General features: G+C 35.0%; 2 protein-coding genes across 10 annotated transcripts in view; one reads left to right on the top strand and one right to left on the bottom strand.

The window, feature by feature from the left end:
* The window catches only part of LOC143222256 (voltage-dependent L-type calcium channel subunit beta-1-like), a 106,685-nt gene that overhangs the window by 39,166 nt on the left and 42,796 nt on the right, over positions 1-24,723 (top strand). The window lies entirely within an intron of this gene.
* Positions 16,196-24,327, bottom strand: LOC143222255 (uncharacterized). Of its 2 annotated transcripts, none has more exons than XM_076448490.1 (2): positions 24,241-24,327; positions 16,196-19,595 (listed from the first exon to the last, which is right to left on the bottom strand). In XM_076448490.1, exon 2 carries the CDS (start codon positions 18,765-18,767, stop codon positions 18,042-18,044), a length of 726 nt encoding a protein of 241 aa, XP_076304605.1. In that variant the 5' UTR covers positions 18,768-19,595; positions 24,241-24,327; the 3' UTR covers positions 16,196-18,041. The 2 variants fall into 2 exon arrangements, with proteins under 2 accessions (XP_076304605.1, XP_076304606.1); XM_076448491.1 differs by having other exon boundaries at positions 24,241-24,321.

Raw genomic sequence — 24,723 nt, 5'->3', positions numbered from 1 at the left:
TATACACACACACCTAGACAAAAAGTAAAATCAACTAACAAAAGTAAATATACCCCATGAATCAAAAAATCACGAAACCATATACTGCTGCATACCATATATTCCTGACATCAGCAGAAAAATAACCAACATTTGGCAAAAACTAGTAACAAAGTATGACATTCCAGTCAATACCAAATTTATTCAAAAAACAGGCACTATGTAAAAACAACACTGATAAACACCACACCAACATTATTTATAAAATACAATGCGACAACTGCCACGACTTCTATATTGGAGAAACAAGTAGAAAAATGGAAACCAGATTCAAAGAACACAAAAAGTCACCTTCACACGTTTTCGAACACTGCAAATCGAATAAACACAACATAACCATAGAAAACACCCAATTACTAAATAAAGAAACAAAAATAAACAAACACAAAATTAAAGAAGCCTTACTTGTACAACAACTCAAGCCCAAAATAAACCAATACAAAAGAACACCTTTATATCTATATTAATAAATATATCCAACATCTAAGCACGCCCTCTATGTTCCTACACTTAATTACACAAACCCCCTTCAAACATGTTGTAAACTATTGGTTCAGCTACATTTTTCTTTCTTTGTGAACCTGACATGACCGAAGAAGGTCGAAATGTTGTTCGCTCCTCTAACTTTGAACAACTGAACAAATGGAGGATAATTAGAAAGCAGCACTTACCACTATAGAAGTTTTGCTTGACACCCGATAACGGGATAAATTGTTATATTTATCACTTGTCTACAACTGAAAATACTCAGAGTATTCAGTATCATCACGTCTCAAACCTTGGGACTTTAGATCTGTAGTCCAGCAAGAATGATGACCAGGAGAAAAGACTATTAACTGTGAGAAAAACCTTAAACAGTGTAAGAATTAATAACATTTTAAGAAAAAAATACAAACAACTTAACAATGTATGAAAAAACAAGATGCTAAAGAATAGATTACGTAAATAAATGAAAGGAATGTTATAAACTGTAGAGAAAAAAATAATCGATAGATTACTAAAAGTTTATTTGTTTTAGTGCAAAGGTACATAATCGTCGTGTCCACCCAAATCTTAATTTTATAACTCAGAAGATAAAAATAAGAAAAAGAATAAAGGAATGGATATAAGTAGAAAAGATATAAAACAAGAAGGCCAACGAAATAGAGTAGAAGACTTTTTGAAATGGGAATCATAACATCTTTAAACTTGTAACAAAAAATGAACAAGAAAAGAATTAGAAACACTAGAAATGATTCGAGTAGCAACTGCAATGAAATGTTATGTATTAGATTAGCCTTGATATAGATTTTTTGTATTACTCTAGAAGATTAGTAATATTATGCCAAGTTATCAGCTAAGTTTATTATTTTACAAAAAGAGTATTAATGTACGTTGCATCAGGTAGTCTGTCACCTTGCGGAACAGAATCTTTGCTTGAAGGCAACTATAATTACTTCATTGTTGGTCAACAAAAAGCGTAATGAAAAGCAACATAAAAGCATAAAACATAAATTCTCAAAGGAACCAGATGTAGAGCGTATAACATTATTTGGAAACACGCGAATTTTGATCGTAAAATGCCCTTTAAAATGTTTAGTTAACACCCCATAGAAATATTAAAAAATTGGCGCATTTACGTGGCTCTAACGTATGTATGTGGTCCATAGTTGTGAACTCAAAACACACCTGTCTTTGAAGTGATCAAGAATGAATATACGAATTTTGAGCAGCAACATTTTTTACATCTTATGCAAAGACGCTTCCTATTCTTTTTTGTAATACTTTACAAGTTTCAAGATTTTGAAAAACATGGAACAATAAAATGATCATATTCACTTTAATTACAGTGTCATCTATTTTTCAGATATCGTTCTTTTTCTTCATTTCCTTTTCATTGTGTAGTAAATATAACTTTACAAATCGTTTGCAATATCTAATGTCGTTTATTCAGTCTGTAATATATCTTAAAACATAATTGGAGATTCTGAATTTGTATATCTAAATTTGTAATTCATAGTATGTAATTAATACATGACATCGTTTCTTTCTAATAACTTTTATTGTTTTGTGTGTTACGTCTAATTCATTCTAATTCATGAAACTAATTTTTTGTAATATATTTTATCAGTTTAGTAAATGACATCTTATGAATGTTTTTATTCTGCAAAATAGCATAAAATTATTCTAAAATACGAAATCAGTTGATTTATGATATGTGAAATTGGCATGTAAATAAGAACTTTCTAAAATGTAACAATGTTCTCTGAACAATCACGCAGTAACATTGCACTGTTATATACTGCTCAGCTTACAAATGTAAATCGTGTGATATCCTAAGCTATCCTCTTAAATCTAGATTATTCTTGTAGTTAACGAAACCCATCATCTAACATGCTCACCGTATCAGGCGTGAGTCAATCCTACTATTCGTACATAAAGCCTTTATAATATGTAGATAAATTACCAAACAATAACTGTTTTTCTTTTTCAGGAGGACTTAGAAAAACTTTATTCAGAAACTATAACTAGCATTCTTCATATAAGGCAGTGGTTTCCAACCTTTTTACGCCCCGTACCCTTAAAAAAATTTAATATGTTCTCGCACCCCTCACAGTAATTATTTATTTAAGAATAAAGGTGAAGGTGGCCAAAACAAATGTTATCTCGCACCCCTGGTTGGGAACCACTAATATAAGGGGTAAAGCTGAATAAAATGAAATTTATACACACACACATGTGTGTGTGTGTGTGCGCGTGCGTACGTCAAAATAGGCTACCTGTTGTTTTGAAATCAAAACTTTAAATTTAGGAAGTTAAAATTAAAACTTTGATAACTTTGTTAATAACGATGTTGCAACAAATAAAAACTTGTAGTCAATCCACAGATATTTTTAGCTTTAAAAACTTTTCCTAATTGTACTCACCAATATTAACGTGTAAAAAAAAAAAGAAAAATACTCTTACCCAACTAGTGGATTACATGTAGGATTGTGGTGACCGTTATCTATCTTTGTGGAGAATTCCTTACATACCTGACCCCCCGCTAGCACAACGCTAAAATCAGGGGTTCGATTCACCTCGGTGGGCTCAGCAAATAGCCAACTGTGGCTTTGCTATAAAAAAAAATACACAAATACATACCCTTATATGACTAGTTTTTGTTTGATTTCCTCTTTTGTGAAACTTTTCAGCGGTAACTGGAATTTTTAATTACGTAATATGTAATATTTAAAGCCATTGTGAAACATTTCTCAGCGTGTACTTATAATTATAAGGAATTTTATGTTTTAGGATATTTCCTAATCCAGTGTCTATGACACGTTTCTCTAAGCTGGCAAGTATTCACAACTCTAACGTCATCTCACGTGGGTTTCACGTGACAAAAAAAAATTCTGTATTTTCTGGAATAGAATAATTGCTTGCAACAGCTGAGCAAGAATTTAAAACCACATGATTAATCTCTTCAGCCATTATTATTTGAAAACAAACTTTCGAGATAGTGTGAACAGGACGGTTAAAATGAAAATGAAAACAAAAATTTAATGTTTTTCCTGTTTTATATCTATAATTGCAGCAGTGAAGTGCTGTTGGCTCGATGCTTTAATGGTGTATTCCAGGTAACGTTGTGTAAAAGGTTATTAGGTGCTGTACAATGATATACAAACTAGTGATTAGCGTGGTCGGACTGTGATTCAAGAGTTCAAGTCCCGTTACTACAGGAACGTTCTCCGCACTTTAGAACCGTGGATGCTTTTTAAGAATAACTGTTAAATTCCAGTTTTGTGAACGAGAGTAAGATGAATGTTGCCCAAGAGTTTACTGTGGGTGCTTTCAGCTAATGTATAAGACATTAGAGGTGGTTATGTCTAACTTTGCACAAAATTCTTAGACAGACAAGCACATTTAAAATATATATTGCTTTCGTTTTAATGCTAACAAACTACATAAGTATGGTTTGAAAATGTTCAGTAATATTCATAAGTTTTACTTTTTAAAACATTCATAAAACCAAGATGTAGGTTATTTTATAAAAGTAGTTGAATATTGTGAAGTGGGAGACTGCCTATAATTCAACAAACAGGAATCCGTTAATTGTCTATTTAAACAAGTTAATTTTTGGGTTGAAATTCTGTTTAATTTTCTGTTGTTAATGTGCCACCTGTCATATGCATATTGCAGTTGCTTTACGTATTGTACTGGTATTTTTAAATGGTTTAATTAACTGTTTTTTCTTCACATTTTACTTATTCACTTACTTTTGTTGCTTAATTACACGTGTGCACATATATGTGTAGCTCGGTTTGTTTTGAATTTTGCGCAAAGCTACACCAGAGCTATCTGCGCTAGCCGTTCTTAATTTAGCAGTATAAGACTAGAGGGAAGGCAACTAGTCATCACCACCCACCGCCAACTCTTGGGCTACTCTTTTTACCAAAGAATAGTGGGATTGACCGTCACATTATAACGCCTACACGGCTGAAAGGGCGAACATGTTTTGTGTGACAGGGATTCGAGTTCGCGACCCTCAGATTACGAGTCGAGCGCCTTAACCACCTGGCCATACCGGGTCATATATATATATCTAGCAAATATGAATAACGATTCCATTTTCACAAAACATCAGTATGAAACGTAAAGTGCATGTTTTTGGAATAATATCAAAACAAACGTAGAGTTCACTGAAACCAAAAAATTATGATAAGAAGACCGCAGAATTTACTAAATCCTGAAAAAAATGAACATAGGATTTTCTAAGCCTTGAAACTGTGAATTGTAAATCCATTAAAACCTGAAACGATACTTCCATAACCTATTTTTTATTTTTTTAATTTCGCGCAAAGCTACACGAGGGCTATTTGCTAGCCGTCCCTAATTTAGCAGTATAGTCACTTACTGTCTTGCCTACTCTTGGGCTACTATTTTACTAACGAATAGTAGAATTGACCGTAACATTATAGCGCTCCCACGGCTGAAAGAGTGAGCATGTTTAGTGTAACGGGGATTCGAACCCGCGACCCTCAGATTACGAGTCTAGCGCCCTAACCCTCCGCCCATGCCAAGCTTCCCATAAACTGCCTGGTAGACATTTATAAAAAACTACCAACATAGCTAAAGGAATGTGCTCAGTTTGGTCATATATGGTTTGTTCTGATTATTCATGTGTTAAATTACGTATTGCATGTTCTTGAACATTGTTACTAGATGATGTTCATGTGTATATTTTATTGCCCGAATTCTCCATGTGTTATATAACATGTTGCTTGTGTGTTTAGTATCGGTACCAATCTGGGTTCAAATTTGTGTCATTCTTGCAAATAAGGTTTGTATTTATCTACTGATTATTATAAATGTTTCACCGTGTTGATTGGCTATGTAATAATATGGTAGGCAGCGTCTACAGTATTGTAGTAGCATACCATAAAACGTCTTGGCTTATTGCCCAGCATGAAATACGTAATTTTTTAAAAATATAGCATTGCATTAGACTTGCAAATTAGGGCCATGAGCTTAATAGATGCAAATAAAATTTTTAGTAAGGTGCAGACGACTTTAAAAAAACAACGACTAATAATATATTTATTTATTTAATCAGACGTTTTGAACAGAATGCAAAAAATAAATGCCCTTCGTAACAGAGCGAAGAAATTTATCAAAACAGTGAAAATAAGAATTTTCTTTAAAAATAGCTGTTATATGAAAGCTATTATGTCTCAAACTGCAGAACATTGGAAATTATGTTCCAACTACATAATGAATTTGATATCACCAGGCGGCGCGTTTGCTATGGTACATAACGTTGCTGTATACTAGAAATAGGATTGTGTACTGAGCCATTAGATACAAGTGTTTGCTTATGCTCCATCACACAGCTGTGTTTTCAAGCGATGTAAATACCCGATAATTTAGTAAATACGAGAACGATTGATGAAACAAGTAGTGTATGGTGGCTATTAGAAGTATTGGCCGTACTGTTATTAGCAGGTTTTCTGTGGATTATTTTGGAAAGTCACTTGGAAATTCCTAACTATCTTCTAAAATAATACTGAACATAAAGTTTTCAACTATTTGCTCTGCTAATGGTTTGGCCCGGCATGGCCTAGCGCGTAAGGCGTGCGACTCGTAATCCGAGGGTCGCGGGTTTGCGCCCGCGTCGCGCTAAATATGCTCGCCCTCCCAGCCGTGGGGGTGTATAATGTTACGGTCAATCCCACTCTTCGTTGGTAAAGAGTAGCCCAAGAATTGGCGGTGGGTGGTGATGACTAGCTGCCTTCCCTCTAGTCTTACACTGCTAAATTAGGGACGGCTAGCACAGATAGCCCTCGAGTAGCTTTGTGCGAAATTCCCAAACAAACAAACAAAAAAAGTTAATGGTTTGTCAGGTTCCTATGTAGATACTTATGAAATATATATATATATATATTTGTAATGAAAATGCATAAGCTTCTACAAAATATGCAACATGATTGAAATATCTTTCACCTAAACCGTGGAAGGAACAAAAAAATGCATTAATTTTTTTATGAAAAGAAAATATTAGACACGACTATCGATCAATTGTCGCACATGCCTGCCAGCCTTTTTAGACTATTTTAGTTCAAATTGCTGTGATTACGATGAAACGTGCTAGCTTTAAACTACAAACTATTCTAGGTCTACAAAACATGAAAAAGAAGAAACACAGACTTGATAAGACTCAGCTTAGACAAGTAAGTTTCTGTAGAACAAGTCAAATCGTTTAACAATTAGCCGATAAAGTAGAACGAAGAAAAACCTCCGATAGTGAAATTAAAATTACTAATTGTTTTTTCCAAACAAACAAACATAGCCAATTGTTAAATTTCTCATTTTTGAGTTATGACGTTACACACTTCGACATTCGGACATCTCGGCTGATCCACGTAGTCTTGAGATTATTCTCTGGTAGTTTTAATGTATGTCTAGATGTGTTAGTGACTTTTGTTTGTTTTTTTGCCTTGTCTAGTGGAATTCCGCTTATAGCATAGCCACTAAGCTGACTATTAATTACATTTGTATGAAAGCAATATAAATTATAAATCGTTAAAAAAGGAAAATACACAAGTTACCATGGTTTCCAAAAAATATGTGAAATTAGTTCCATTCCTTGCTTGATTGATATTTTCCAATGGCCAGGTGGTTAAGGCACTCGACTCCCCGTCACACCAAACATGCTCTTCCTTTCAGCCGTGGAGGCGTTATAATGTAACGGTCAAACCCAATATTCGTTGGTAAAAAAAGAGTTGGCGGTAGATGGTGATAACTATCTGCCTTTCCTGTAGTTTTACACTGCTAAATTAGGGACGGCTAGCTCAGAGAGCCATCGTGCAGCTTTACGCGAAATTCAAATCAAACCAATCCCTTTTACCCAAGAAGTATTTTAAATCTCCTTTTAACTTTTCAATTGAAAAACAAAACATTGACAAGCTCGTATAAAACATTGTATTTGAAATACAACATGACATTTATAAATACATCTATTTCGCTTGGTTTGTGTACTGTGTAGATAGTTTCTTTCTTTACAAAAACAAGTCATTGTCTGGTATTGAACTTTCCAATTATAAGATATTATAGTAGCATACAAAGCATATATGATAGATAGTACTGTAGTTTCCCAGTGAACTGATGTGATTGTAACAAAACACAAAATGTGAAATTGCTCCAAACTATATTTTGACACAGCTGGAATAGAGAATACTATATGACCTAATTTGAAATTATCCTCATGAAATAGACACTTATAAAAAAATTTGAAAATGTAGAGATTTCTAAACAATTTAAAACTTCCTATACCATGGAAAACCCGGCTTCCTCAAACTTTGAAAATGCAAAAGGCAAGGCGTGGTGGAAGAACGTATCCACATTGCTCAGTTTTGCATAAAAATGCACAATGAAGTTTTCTAGATTAGAGCTGGTTTTAATAACATTTAGATCCAGTTAGAGTTTTTCAAAACTTACGTGTGATATGTTTCATTTGTGGTTGAAATGCAGGTTCAGCGCAGTTTATTACGTGACGTTTCAGGCTGAAACAATTTGTAAGTTTTTGGAACCATGTTTAGTGGTGAAGCAGCAGGTTTATCCCTAAAATTCTAATGTTAGATTTGTGGTAAGAGATATTGTTCAATAACAAGATCAAGTTGTGATTCTGCACTTACCTAGAGCTTAATTTCACAATAACAAAGTATTGACAGGCTAGAGTGACTACACTTAGAGTATCTGATACATTTTAATGTACACTACAGTTTTTAGATCAGTGTCATCGAACGAGAAAGATTTTTGCCGGAAGCTCAGAGAAGTCAAACATGGCATTAGAGAAAATGTATTTCAGATTTCAACATGCCCGCAGTGATATTTAATAAGATGAAGTGGCATGACCAAGTGTGAAGATAATTTCGATAGACTAACAGGTCTACTAATACATGAACATTCCATGATTACGTGCTCTTCGGACATGTCACTATTCCTAAAAGAGAGAGCACCAAAAGACATGGACGAGCTGGTAGAAAAATATATGGAAGTCCATGGAAAAAGTATAACTGACTAGTCCTAGAGTTACTAGTCAAAGTCAAAACCAAGTATAGCTGACCAGAAGCAAGATACCACCAAATGTGACAGGAAATCAACAGATAAAAAAGAGATAAGTCTCTCACAAAAAGCAGTAGGAGAAAGCTTAACATAAAGCAGCTAGAGCGACTTATAGAGATGATGTTGGCAAAAACCAAGAAAAGATAACTGTGTTTGTGGATGCAGGCTGCCTGAAAAACAGAATACAAGCAACTTCTCAGATTTATAACAAGAAAGAAGTGGTATCTCCATGATTAAACAGTGTATGACTGATGGTCAACTCAAGTTAGCAAATTGGTTGACAGTGCCAATGGTGATTGAAACATTTTACAAAAATTGAGATTCCAAGAAACTACAACTGAATAGTAGATGAAGGCTATATCAAGGAAAAGAAAGAGAAAGTCCTTCAAAACACTGGGTAGAGCATTGGGAACCAGTCTAGAATACGATGAAATATGACAGAAAAGTTACATTTACGTGTGCTGATTGACAGTTTCAGACAGCAAGAATATAAGTGGGCATACTGAATGTAGGTCTACAGGAACAGAGAAAAGCAAAAAGGAAACCTTCTTCACCATAGAAACTTTGGGACAGGGCTCAAGAGAAAATCGAGCACAACTAAATGGGGAAAGGAATTCGGAAGGGAGAGGTATAACAGATCCATCGAGGCAGTTGTACTGGGAAAGTTAAACAGAGCATAGTACCAACAGAATATCGGGCTCAAGTGATGGAGTCTATTGTTGGGGCCATCAGAGATGTGAACAGATTCTGCAGGTCATGTTACATTTACCAAAAGATATTACCTAGAGGGAAGGTTGCCAAGATGCCACTGGATGAGATGTTTCTTACAGAAGGACCATTCAGCATAGTACCTATGGACTTGATCAGACCATTAGTATCTGTATTTGACAAGAGCAAATGGTGTGCTTACACTTTTCGACTACATGAAAAGTTATCCATACGTCATATCGTTACCAAAGATAGAAATGGAGAGAGTTGCAGAAACCCTTCTGAAATTATTCTGCCAGGAAGGCTTTCCAAAAGAAGTCTTGAGTGACAGAAGGATTCAGTTTAGCTCATAATTGATTCAAGAGGTATCCAGAGTCATCAGCACTAAGTAGTTCTCTACCACATATTAATGGACTTTGTGAGAAAGTAATGGAGTCTAAAAGTATGTGCTGAAGATGTGCTAGGAAAGACCACGTGAGTGGACAGGTACTTGCAACCACTACTGTTTGCTTATTGAGAAGTCCTATAAGTGAGTACAGAATTTTCATCATTTTAGTTATTGTTTGTACAAATATGTGAACATCAGTGAAGAATGCACTGTGAAACAGAAGAAAGAGCAATAAGCTTTACTACACAAGTACAAAAATATCTTCACAGATAGACCAAGCAAGAAAGATCTTGTGGAAAAAATGTCAAGGTGAAACCATACCAGATACCCAATATAATGAGAGACCTCACCAAGCAAAAGTACTAGGTAATGTTAGTAGCCAGAATCAATTATCCTTCGAATTCAGCCTGCTGTTTACTGTTGTAAAAGCTAGACAAACTCGAGTTTTTTTCTAGGATCGACCTCAGTAAAAGTTTTTGACAGATCCAACTAGAGACACAATCTAAAGAGAGGATGCTAGTTGGGTTAGACAACTCAGCAACAACATTCAGTCACATGATAAGAAAGATGTTGCACAAAACTATCAACATTGAGCATCATGAGAACAACATTCAGAGAGCTGTTTTGGCGAATGAGGGCAGCAGGTCTGACCATCATACCATCTAAATTATATTGGCTATTTTGTGCTGGACTTGTTTGGACATTAAATAAACAACCAACAGATAACCATGTAAGAAACGAAGCTAACCCACATACAAGATACACCATCTTTGGCGACCAAACAGCAAGTCGGATCATTTCTGGAGTTAGTAGAATCAACAGTCTCTGCATCACTGACTGACCTATTCAAGAATGACCAACTCAACAAGGTCAACTGGGAACAACCACGACTGATGGCATTCCAGAAGTTGAAAAATGTGTTAGGAAATTCACTAATCCTTAGAATGCCATATTTCACTTAACCGTTTACTGTTCAGGCTGGTGTATCAGATATTGAAATTGGAGGAGTAATTCTGCAAGAAAATATAGGTAGACTGTTTTCCGTAACATATGTCAGTACAAAGCTGTTGAGTGCTGAGAAAACTGCTATGAGATTGAATGAGAATGCCTAGCCATTATATTTGCCGTCTGGAAATTCTCAAAATGCCAGTGTTGTAAAAGTGAGAATAAGGGAGGCATGAGTTGTGCGTCGTTTCTCCAGAACGACTGCTACTGATTCTGCATTGAAGCCATCAAGGGGACTGCAAATATTTGTGCAAACTATATGAGTATACTTTGTACATTAACTGAAGACAGCCTTTGCATATAGTATGAATATATTGTATTTATATGGAAGAGCTGTTTATTGCAAAATATATAAAAAAATGTTTTCATTAAAATTTAATGTGAGAGTTAGAATTTAGATAGTTATATAGCGTGAATGCAAAATGTAGTTATTTTTAGAATTGATAACTTATTGCATTTACATAAGGTTGTGTAGTTTAGCTGTTGTGAATTGGTGATTGTTGTATTATTGCTTCATGTTTCTAGAACCTTCTATCTTTTCTTGTTGTTTTAATTAAGTGTTATCGCACCACAATATATCTTAGTGTATGGAACGTTCTGGGCCTTGGTCAGATATATGTGCAAAATGTAGTTCCAGTATGTTATACAAATAGCTGGATCTAGACTGCATGATTGTGAATTTAGTCATAAAGAACGTATTGTGGCAGTTTTAAAAGTGAAATTATCGCAGAATGTGTTGTAATAACAGAGTATAGAAGAATTTGTTTCGTTAGTTGTGTTCTAGAACAATCGAATCAGCCTGAACTTTGAACACAAAATAGACAATTATTTATAGGTGTAGATACAACTATGGTAAGCAACATATATGCAAAAACGGCTCGTTTGGGTTGAGAAAATATTTTACATAGAAGAGCGAACAACGTTTCGACCTTCTTCGGTCATCGTCAGGTTCACAAAGAAAGAGGTAACTGACCGGAAGCTGACCACATGTTTGAAAGGGATTGTGTAACTGAGTGTCGGAATGTAGAGGGCGGTATTAGATGTTTGAATATATAATTTTATTTATTTTATTATATTAATATAGGTATAAAGGCGTTCCTTTACATTGGTTTAGTTTGGGCTTAAGTTGTTGTATAAGTAAGGCTTCTTTAATTTTGCGTTTGTTTATGTTTGTTTCTTTATTTAGTATTTGAGTGTTTTCTATGGTTATGTTGTGTTTATTTGACTTGCAGTGTTCGAAAACGTGTGAAGGTGACTTTTTTATGTTCTTTGAATCTGGTTTCCATTTTTCTACTTGTTTCTCCAATACAGAAGTCGTGGCAGTTATCACATTGTATTTTATAAATAATGTTGGTGTGGTGTTTGTCAGTGTAGTTTTTACATAGTATAGACCTCAGTTTTGTGCCTGGTTTTTGAATAAATTTGTTATTAACTGGAATGTCATAATTTGTTACTAATTTTTGCCAAATGTTGGTTATTTGTTTGCTGATGTCAGGAATATATGGCATACAGCAGTATATGGTTTCGTGATTTTTTGATTCGTGAGAAATATTTACTTTAGTTGGTTGATTTTGCTTTCTGTCTAGGTGTGTACGTATAATGTTTTCTACGGTTTGTGGAGGAAACTTATTGATGTTGATGAAGTATTGTTTTATTTTGTCTAATTCATCGTTAATTTTATCTGGTGAGCATAGTTTTATGGCTGTGTTTATTTGGTTTCTTAGTAGGTTGAGTTTTTGTTTTGTTTCATGTGCTGAGTCCCAAAGAATGTATAGTCCAGTATGGGTGATTTTTCGGTGGATTTCTGTTTTGAATTGTGTGTCAGTTCTTGTAATTTTGAGGTTAAGAAATGATATTTGATTGCTTTCTTCAATCACATTAACTCTGTACATCCCAACATTAACTTCACATGTGAACAGGAAGAAAGCAATCAAATATCATTTCTTAACCTCAAAATTACAAGAACTGACACACAATTCAAAACAGAAATCCACCGAAAAATCACACATACTGGACTATACATTCCTTGGGACTCAGCACATGAAACAAACCAAAAACTCAACATACTAAGAAACCAAATAAACACAGCCATAAAACTATGCTCACCAGATAAAATTAACGATGAATTAGACAAATAAAACAATATTTCATCAACATCAATAAGTTTCCTCCACAAACCGTAGAAAACATTATACGCACACACCTAGACAGAAAGCAAAATCAACCAACTAAAGTAAATATATCTCACGAATCAAAAAATCACGAAACCATATACTGCTGTATACCATATATTCCTGACATCAGCAAACAAATAACCAACATTTGGCAAAAATTAGTAACAAATTATGACATTCCAGTTAATAACAAATTTATTCAAAAACCAGGCACAAAACTGAGGTCTATACTATGTAAAAACTACACTGACAAACACCACACCAACATTATTTATAAAATACAATGTGATAACTGCCACGACTTCTGTATTGGAGAAACAAGTAGAAAAATGGAAACCAGATTCAAAGAACATAAAAAGTCACCTTCACACGTTTTCGAACACTGCAAGTCAAATAAACACAACATAACCATAGAAAACACTCAAATACTAAATAAAGAAACAAACATAAACAAACGCAAAATTAAAGAAGCCTTACTTATACAACAACTTAAACCCAAACTAAACCAATATAAAAAAAAACCTTTATACCTATATTAATATAATAAAATAAATAAAATTATATATTCAAACATCTAATACCGCCCTCTACATTCCGACACTCAGTTACACAACCCCTTTCAAACATGTGGTCAGCTTCCGTTCAGTTACCTCTTTCTTTGTGAAACTGACGATGACCGAAGAAGGTCGAAACGTTGTTCGTTCTTCTGTGTAAAATATTTTCTCAACCCAAACGAGCCGTTTTTGCATATAAATTTCTCAACAAGTGGTTTCTCGACATCACTGATGGTAAGCAACGGTCCAACGAACATTTGTATATATATATATGTTTGACTTCTTTAGCATATTATTTTAAAACAGGTGAGCTGTGTGCTGTTTATTTATTGTTAAACATTTATCGCCAATACGCCACAAGCACAACTGTAAAGAATCCAACCCACACATTAAAACCTGACAATTTGAATAGAAACTAGCACTAACACTATTTTTTGGCAGAGTATGTGTTAGTAGTTGTACACATGCCACTTTCGTACTTTGCATACTTGCGGGTCTCTCTACGATGTCTGGCAACTTTGGATCCCACTCTCTCAGCTTTGAGTCATTTTCTAATTATTTTGAACTCCATTCATTGATAAGGTTTGTTTTTGCTGGTTGTTAAACCACCTTGAAGTCTTATAGAGACTTTCCCAAGTCCCAAGTCAATTTCTCAATCTTCAGATAACTTGTTAAAATGGCACGTGATATTATGCATCTTTAATCCAAAAAGCACAGTCTGGATAGTTACATTAAACACAAACTTTCTTAAAATTTGGATATTTACATTCAAGTTTTACAGAATTACCCAGAATATTAAGTCGTATGTCAGGAGATCTCATTATAAAAAAGAAAGAAAGGAGTTTTCAATGTTTCTGTTTCTGCATACGTTTAGTATGCCAAACGTTACGAGAGACAAAGTGAAGACGTATCACAAGTGCCGAAAAGGTCAGATATAGAGGATAGTATTGCAATTTTAGGAGTGCCATGAAACAAAGTATACTGAAATGTCATAAAATATTATATATAGTTGAAAATGTTTAGATATAACTGGATGTAAAAAATATTTGTATTATTTCAGTGGCTTTGATGGTGGTTTTGAGATGTTTTTATGATCAATTTGGGCTGAAAGTAATAACTTTATAGTTGAGAGCATCTTCATTATTACCACACCTAATCATAATAGTCTTTCTAGGTTAAAACAGTAATAACTAGCGTTTTTCCGCTAAATTTGAAATGATCGTATTAAAAATGCACTTTCATTCCTTGCGCGTAGGATGTCACTGTTGCGAAAGTTCTGATAAGTAATACGTATAATCATCAAAGCCACTAGAGCCACTATGAGGTTTCGTTTCAACTTTATTTTTAATATTTTAACTTAGATTTTGGTAGAGGGTACACGATATTATGTTTATGAAAATTTGTATAGCAGGCGAGTATGGTACAAGTATCAGTTCAGTTGGCGAGATATTGAGTGAGTAGAAATTCGAATTAATGTTAGTTATCACGCTTATTCAGTTACTCTATAGACATTGGAATTTTACACAAAAGGTTATGCACAATGTAACAATTGTTTTATAGTGAAACAATAGTAATTCTTATACATGGTTTTGTTATAGAACAAATTAGGTTTTATATTGTCCGCGTAACTTCATTTCAATTTTCAGTGACTTTTATTAAGCGCTGTAAGTAGAACTTAATAATAGAATATTATTATTATTTTATGATAAACCAAGCTTTTCGAAATCTGACATGTATTGGTATATCAGTGAGAACGATTAATGTAATTTCATTCATTTGAAATGGGTGATAATTACGACCTCAAAACCTAACTTCATGGATGTGATATTTAGTAACCTTGCTTTTGTTATTGTGGTTACGAATTAGCATTATTTAAATTTGATTATTTATAGGAAGACTGATGTTAAACTGATAGTCTGATGCTCTCACTAATATGCGATTCCATCTTCAATGATTGGCTGTCGGTGTAATTACCTGCAAATTACTGGTTTGTTTTTATACCGTTAACTTTCCTTGGTGTCCATATGTTGCATCACATTCGTTAAATTTATGTATCTACCTGTTACAATACTCAGCATAAATGACTTGACTAAAATAATTTGAACTCACTCATGTAAACTGCTAAAGTACCACGAAAGTGCAATTGATGGGATAAACTGCGATATTAATGTTATGTTTATTTGTGACTTATATGTTATTGTAGACTCAAGGCATGTATTCACAATTTAGTACATAAATTAATTAGAAAATCGTGTTTCAAAAACATTGGTAATTATATGGCTAACATTTATTTATACATTTTCTTCAGTAACACTCAATCCATTTTAAGAACATCAAAAATACAAAAATATATTACACAAAATTTCCAACGTAGACGCTATGAGTAAACGAAACATTTAACCCAAACACAATAGTTTTGTTTTAAAACCATTCAAAAGTTTTATAAGTTTTAAACTTACTTAAACAGTCGAACTTAGAACAAACTGTAAATCTGTAGCTACACTGGTGAAATCGTTAAAACAATTATATAGATCTCTACGTACATTTGTAAGATCTATAAAAATTAGTACATCTTCATCTAGATTAGTGACCCGTGTGAAAATTGTAGATTCCCAGGTACGTTGGGAAGATATACAAAATAATATAGTAATACAGGGTGTTCGGAAAGTCACTGTGCAATTTTGTCTGTTAATAAATATATGAGTGCACAGTGACTTTCCGAACACCCTGTTTAATTGGACTGGTGAGACCTCTAAAACACGTAAATTGTGTAAACTGGCAAGATATACAAAGAAGCTGTAGATATCTAGTTCGACTGATGAAATCGTTAAAAACTGTAGATCTCCAAGAACACTGGAAAAATACATAAAAGTCTCTAGACTTCTAACTAGGTTCTTGAAATTTATAAAGACAAACTGTAAATCACTAGCCAGCTGGGTGAGTTATTTATAAAAAAAAACAAACAAAAAAAAAACTGTAGATCACTTAGTACACTGGTAACATCTGTACAAAAACTGTAAGCGTTTAGCTAGATGGTTGAGCTATTATATAAAATTTGTAGATCTATATAAAAACTGTAGGTTTCCGAATATATAGAAGCAGATAAGATACATAAAAAAATTCTATTTAGGATGCTGAGATTCATAAATAATCCTGTTGATCTCTAGGTACACTGGTAAGATTTATAAAAGTATAGATTTGTACCAAGAGTATAGAATTCTGTGAAAAAAACTCCAGATTTCTAACTACACTGGTGAAATTTATAAAAGTATAGATTTGTAGCAAGAGTATAGAATTCTGTGAAAAAAACTCCAGATTTCTAACTACACTGGTGAAATTTTCAGAAAAGCTGTAAATCTAGGTACACTGGCAATATATATATATATGTAATATAGCTTCCTAACTATATTGATGAGGTTTATAAACAACTTTAAATCGTTAAGTAAATTGTCATGGTCTACGAATATTGTAGATTTTTAGCTCGACTGGTGAAATATTTATAGTACTGTATTTCTGTAACTGGACAGTGACATTTATAAAAAAACAATCCAAATTTGTAGCAAGAATGGCAAAATATTTAGACAAATTCTGGATCTTTAAGTACACGGGTGAGATATGTAACAAGAGTGTAAATCTCTATCCAAACTGATCAGATGTGTAAAAAAGGTGCATATCTCAAGGTACACTGTTAAGATCGTGAATATACTGTAGATTTCTAACTAGGCTGGTGAGGTCAATAAAATACATAGTTCTCAAGATATGCTGTTGAAATCTTTATAAATAAACCGTATATTTCTAACTATATTGGTGTGATGTGTAAGAAAGTGTACATCTCTCACTGAAAATAAGAACTAGTCAAGGCGACGACTTTTGAACAGTAAATCAGGTGCCAAAAAAGAGACTCTCCAAGTAGTCGCTAAAATCGATGACTACCTAATATGACTACTAAATATTAGTCATTTTTACTATTGTGTAGTCGGAAAATAGTCAGGTGATGGTGGCAGGGATACCTGGCAGGTAATAAATTTGACTGCTCTATGATAGTCGTTATGAATTCGTTAGGTAGTCATTCTGACCAATGCTTGACTACCTGACAATAGTCGCATTGCCAACCTGCAAACCACTACAGAGTAGTCATGACATAGTCAGTGTGACCCTATTTGTCCAAGGAGCGGTTGTCATTATGACCATCCATTAACAATGGACTGTTGTCATTATGACTATCCAACGACCATGGAAGTCATGTTGACCCGGTCAGGACCACCTGTGCAATGTCACTGTTAGGCAAAGAGACCATCTTCAATCATTTGTGGTCAGCAGAACCATCATTGAGCAGTCATCCCCGCAGCCATCTGATGATTCAACCTAAGTCCTAGTAATCTGCCACCATCCTGAAAAATATAAAATGCATTTTAGCAGCACCATTTTTATTCCGAACTGAACACAAGTTTACATCAATATACATGTACCAAAATAAAATTCAAAATGCAGCAACAATTTGAAATAAACTGAACTTTACACTTGGTTTTTGAAAATTCACCCTGGATCAAATACACATGACAAATTAATATTACCAGATCTAATATAACCTTATGGCTTTGAACACTTTCCTCTTCCTTTACCTTTGGACGTTTTGACAGATTTCCCGCTGCTATGTTTTTTGACATTCAAGAGATCAAGCAACTGAAGAACACATCTGTCTGCATCTTTTTCAGATTTGGTAATTTTCCTGGACTCATCATAGAGCTTCAGAACAACTCTTTCAACAAAGTTGAAAGTTTTCTTGAGTTTTGTTGGAAATGCAAAGTTGAAGATATAAAAATTCCCTACATACATAGTGAATGCTTCCACAAAATCTTCAGTGGCACAAATATCAAAGCCATCAACATATAGTTGGAATTCTTGATCACAAAACTGAGAAATTGAACCACATTGAATGTATATATCACTCTCAGCAGGTTCCCTAACTATAGTACCCACCATGATACTTTTACTTTCTTTTAGAAGAAAAGGGATACCAAGAATGGTAATACTAGATGTAACGTCAGGCATGTGTGAGGACTGTTTCATAAGAAATGCTAGCAATGAATTATTTTCTGGTGATATGTTTCTGTCCTGCAGGTGAGAATTTACGGAGTCCTTATATTGAGAGAGAAAGTTGGACACTCCTTTTTCTGCATCATTTACTAGCCGCTTAAATTCATTCAATAGCTGTGCTGGTGATGCCACAAGGAAAGGATAATGCTCTATGGTACACGTGGGATTCACTGCACAGCACTTACAAGGTATAGTTAGAAACCTCAGTGTAGGCTGCATCCAGTAAATGAAAGCGACCTTCTTTCTCAACAGGCTTCCCTCGCGACAACAGCAAAGCAGTAGATCTAGGCAGACTTGACAAATTTTCCAGCTTAAAGGGTACTGGCCAAAGCTTGAATGCTAAGATTACCAAATAGTTCAAAACACTTACAAATTGGGGTTGACTGATGCAATGAAATACTAACTAAGGCCTAATTGTCTCAAGTGAAAGATGAAACTATTTCTCTAACAGATTGAAAGATCTGTTTGACATACATTAGGACATATCCTACCATGATGATATGTACTGAATTTATTCAGTACTGGGACCAGGTAAAGATGCACTCTGCTCGCTTAAAGGCACTTGAGGGTTCAGTGGATTCTGGTCAAAAATAAATTGTTTATGGGTCTAAATTTGTAATAAAAAGATAACAGTAATTGTGCTATGTTGGATAATGTTTATTGAACAATTTAATTCTTTTCTCAGGAATAAAGTTTCTGCAGAGTGATTTCCAATGACTACATAAATGATTATAATCACTCAAATTTAAATGGGTTGCGCATTCTTACAAACGACTTACTACAACAGCTATCTCTTCATCAGAGGCCCCAGCATAAGAAACCAGAGAAACGCACAGCTTTACTCGTAGTTTTGGAATGTCAGACCATTGAACATCCACCCAGTCCTGCCAGTCTTCCATGTACACTTGAGCTGACAAGTTGGTAGCATCTACATCCAGATTTAGCTTGTGAGAAATCTTACTGGGCAACAATCCCAGATCATCCACTGACACCACAATTTTTCTTTCATTGTAGGTAATGTGGTAGGATAAAGCGTTTCTCTGGAATCTAAAAGTATGGTACTGATCAAAAATGATTTATATGTGTACACATGAAGAAATGTTGTCATTGAAGAACAACTACAAAACACCAAAAAGATATATTACATTTCCATAAATTTAACATCAGCAAGACTGGTATAAATCAGCTAAATAAGTAATTTAGTGTTTTCCCTAACAAATAGTAGCCTTTAAAAGGTGTAAGCAAATATAAGCAATCTGACCTCAATAGATGGTAATGATAGTGGTGATTTTGGTGCAAATATGCATGATACATATTAATATAACAAGTTCTCTCTGAAAAGTTTGATGCAATTTGTCGCAAAAAGGCAGAAACAAATTTACATAAAATATGTCAAATTTTTTGATGAAATTTGTCACTAGATGGTGCACACCAAGTTACATAAAATAGGTTAAAATTTACCACTGATTACCGAGTTCTGTTTAAAATTTGTCATCATTCAGTCGCCACGAATGTAGTGATGTAGGATGATCATATTTTCACCTTTGTTCACATAACAAGACAATGGGTAATGATAATAAAGATCTGGAATGCTCAGGAGTTCATAGCTTCTTATTGGCTTTACAATGTAAGCATGAAGATGCCTGTGATAATCAACAGTTTGGTATCTTTGACAATACAAAAACGGTTTTCCCCAAAGAACAAAGCAACAGATCACTGAAGAAAATTGAAGACTATCGAATTCATAGCTACTGACAACCATTGTCCTTTTGTTGTATGTGAGGCAGTTGACTGTACAACCTGATGCTTTAGTGACAAAATCGCCTTCCCAACAAATGCACTGACAAGGTTTCGCTCTTCTCCGAGTGAATTCACAGGCAATCTGACAGGATTAGTCAGGTCAAAGGAATCTATTCCAAGAAATCCATTGCTTTCCAAATGTGAACAGAGTTTATACTGGTGTCTCATTGCCATTGTTTTGGCTAGATTCCTCTTGTTTTTGGTACGTCTTGCAACATCAACAAAAACACTATGTTTGGTCTCAAATCTCATGGTCCACACATTAATCAGTGTATCAAATCTGCGGGTAATGCAAAGTAAAATGTCCCTTTGGCTCGAGAGTTCTATTTGGAAATTCTTTTTCATAAAGAGAATGGAACTGTTGTATCACATCATTTAAGAATTCAATGCTTGCATATGACATTGATGGACACATTATCAATTCTACCATATCCAGCAGAGCCAACAGAACTTCTCATTTGTTGTTGCCTTTTGGCACTGCATCACCCACCAGTAATGGAAATAACCTTAAGAGACACCAAACTTGCATAGCTTTTTGCTTAATGTGTACAGACCCTCTCAAAATAACAAGCTCAGGCCTATTGATTTTATCAGTTCCTTTGTAGTGGAACTCCTTCACTCTGCCTGCAAGGTACTGAAGGCTGAAGTATCCAGACAAGACATACTGATGTATGAGTAAAATTAAAATTGCTGACACCAAACCAGATTAAAAAAGGTCATGTAATATAACAGGTGGTAGAGTACTTGCCACATAAAATTGCTTCAGAATGTTCAGGGGCGATTTTTTTTTAAATTTCTATATGTACTTGACAAAGTCGGTTCAGTTTCGACCATTGCAACTTGGTAATTTTAGGATGTAATAGATCTCTCTGGACATTTTGAAATATCAGTCAACTTAAATCATCTCGAGTTACCATGCAGAATCTACATGATCTGAGAGCAAATTCAAGAAACCCTCCAATTATTTGCTTCCCAATTTATTTGCAACAACAACAAGAGGTGCACCTCTGAATTTGAATGTTCCCTCTGGTTCTTCAATCAAAGGTCTCATCACTGTATTTAGCCCATGTTTTTTTTACATTTTGGCTCTTCACCAAGATTGCTAAGAATATACAATGAAGCTGAGATCTCAAAGCAGGTTCAATATTGCCTAACTGATAGAAGAAAGCAGCATATTTGTAAGCAGGAGCTCGTATTCCAGCCTGGTTCACAGCTGTAAACTCATCAAAATAGAGAATGATTTGAAGGGCAAGGGGAGTTTCTTGTCAGAACGTATGATTTTTGAAATGTTCACCATCAACGACATCTCTAAGACAATCATCAGCTGACTGGCGAGGATAAACAACCTGGCTAAAATTATCATGTTTAAGCAAACACTTCAGAGTATCTAATAAAAAAAACATATTGCATTATGTCATGTTTCTCATCACCAGCAATTCCCGGGTCATACTCAACAGTTATCTTCAATGTAAGACTGGAAATTATTGTGGTCAGTGAAATTTTCAATCATGGAATGAAAGTCAAGACTTTCTTTCTTGCAAGCTTCCATCACTGCAACTATACTATTTCTAGGAACCCCCTCACTGATCAATGTTCTTTTTATGGTTTGGAATAAATGTTCATCTTTGGAAGCCATAATAGAACAGGACAAATTAAAAAAAAAATTACTTGTAGTTTTGTATTTGTTTGTTTGTTTTATAATTTTACACAAAGCTACTCGAGGGCTATCTGTGCTAGCCGTCTCTAATTTAGCAGTGTAAGGCAGCTAGTCATCACCATCCACCGCCAACTCTTGGGCTACTCTTTTACCAACGAATAGTGGGATTGACCGTCACATTATAACGCCCCCACGGCTGAAAGGGCTAGCATATTTGGCGCGACGGGGATGCGAACCCGCGACCCTCAGATTACGAGTCGCTCGCCGTAACACGCTTGGGCATGCCGGGCCTGTAGTTTTGTAAGTAATTTTTTTTTTCATTTTCACGCAGCTGCAGAATTGTTTTAGCTAAGGTTCTTCTCTTGTCTGTGACAACCGTCTCCTTATTACCATCAACTGCCTCATCACTGTTAGAGTTTTTATACCTCTGTTCCATAAAGTACTCGGCACATTCACCACCAGCTTCATTATCATGCATAATGGTAGTAGCAAGCCATCCATACTTTTTATTTATGTCTTTTCAAACATCTGATGCTTTTAAATGGTCTTTCACATCCATTAACCCCACATGGGACAACAAATCCAGGCTCATGCTCATGAACCAAAGAAAAATGTGAAAGAAGCTTGCTAAAATGTCTAACCTTATAATTACATTTAATGGAAGGGAAAATATTGAAAACTTCTGACTGTTCTGCCATGTTTATCTCCAAAGTTTACCAAACTTCAGTGTCTATTAATAAATATCATGCAAGACATGCATCCAAATGTCACGGGTTTTCATTCTGGAACGTAAAATGTATCATTTATTTAACTAAATTTAATGATAAATTTCAACAATAACAACTAGCACATGTCGGTCGCTCGCGAACCGACGGTGTATCCTTGGACTTGCCCTCAATCTAGCGAATTTAAACGTACTTCAAAATGTAAATTCTTGCCACAACTCCCCTTCCCGGGGGTGGCCAAAAACATTCATTGGCCAGACCTCAACCTAACCAACATATTCACCAAATTGGACAGAAATCCGAAAGGAATTGTGGACTGTAGAGTGAACACAAGGAAATCTCTGCAGACGCATACGTATGCTGATGCGTGATCCATAGTATCCCCCGATTTTCGCAAAGGTATACAATTTTTATTATTTTAACTACACAACTCGGTTGCTCATGACTCGATGCAATAGCCCCGGATCCTACATTTCTCTCACTGGTATGGATGTGGTATGGACTATGGGAGGAACCCAAAGTCTGAGAAAGTTCCCTGGGAGCAAAGAAGGGAGAGGGTTTGGGGGAATATTTTGCAGGATCACAGGCCTTCTATTCATAGTGTACGGCCTGGCGCTGGCTCCTATCTCGCACCATTCGATTTCAAAGTATAGAGTTTAAAAATTTAGATACATTTTTGTACCTAAAGAAATTTTTAGATAGTTTATAATATTAAATTAAAGAAACACACATTAAACACAATATAGTTCTTCTGTTGATAATTCTTTGGTTTAAATATCTTAGTTTCTTAACGATCGTATGAGCGTGTACTGTTAATAGTACACGCTGATACGGTCGTTAAGAACTAAGAAATTTAAACACATTATATGTTTCACTTTTTTGCTGTTTTCAAATGATTTGTCTTGCCGCCCCCATTTGTAACTCCATTGTTGGCTGTGTCAGTGGATCCCGCCATAATACGCACGTCGCATAAAGTGTGTACGCTTCAGCATTTGTAGCTCTGCTGATTTATTATTTACGTATTATCGTATGTCATCTTTCATTATCAAAGATCTATAAAATAATAACAGACGAGGTCCCTTTTAATGAGTAAACAACTTTCATCTGTGTAGCGGTGGCCGTAACAAATCTTTTTAGCAGCAGTGTAGTTGGCGCTAAATTTAACAGAGCAGCAACATGGATCATTGCGGGCTTTTGATTCTATCACAGGATATGCATTCAAAATACCAAATATGTGCATTTGTGATGTCAGGACTGGGGAATATTTTCGATTTTATACTTGCTTCAAAGCATTACCTAAATATAAATATTCCTACTCTACTACTACTAGACTACAGTAGTACAGACCTATACAATGTAACGGGCAACCATCCTTGTTTACACATAACGAATTGTACAAAAAGTACGGATGAATTCGCTTCAGCTAATCTAGAATTTAAACATTCATGTTCTTATTTTGTTTTATTGAAACTTAGTATGGCAAAATAAGACATAAACGATTAATATTTACCTGGATTTCTTTTTTCCGTCATTCCGTAATGCGCGGTTGCATGGCAATTGTGCAATGTCAGTACAAGTTTCGGTCATTATAAATTCTATAAACGTCATATGTAATTCTCCAATGTGCGACAAAATATTCCTGTGTGTGAGTTCTCCCCCCTGCCCCCTTTGGGTTTATAGTGTCATCCATACCTTCGGCTGCTGCTAAGGAGTGGACCGTATCGTCTTCACTCCCTCCCCCCTGTGTATGTATTGTTGTATGTGAGCCCCTAAATTCCCCCTCAACCACCTTGAGGAATGATCAACCTCTCTCCACAAATAACACCTACAGCCCTCCTTGCACAAGGAACTCCCGCCTTCAGATAAACTCGACCTGGTACACCCCTCTGGAAAAGAGATAGTCTCGCTCGCGCCTAATGTAGCTGCTTTACATTTGTACTCGATTTGCGCTGCGGACCGCTAGACGAATCGGATGCATTTCCCGGACGTGTAG

Source organism: Tachypleus tridentatus, chromosome 8 (genome assembly GCF_004210375.1).
Source record: "Tachypleus tridentatus isolate NWPU-2018 chromosome 8, ASM421037v1, whole genome shotgun sequence".
Classification (NCBI taxonomy): Eukaryota; Metazoa; Arthropoda; class Merostomata; order Xiphosura; family Limulidae; genus Tachypleus; species Tachypleus tridentatus.
Note: the sequence above shows the minus strand (reverse complement) of the source record. Positions and strands in the feature narration are given on the sequence as shown.

Coding starts and splice junctions, on each gene's coding strand:
- LOC143222255 (XM_076448490.1), bottom strand. CDS start 18,767: ATGCAGCCTACACTGAGGTTTCTAACTATACCTTGTAAGTGCTGTGCA.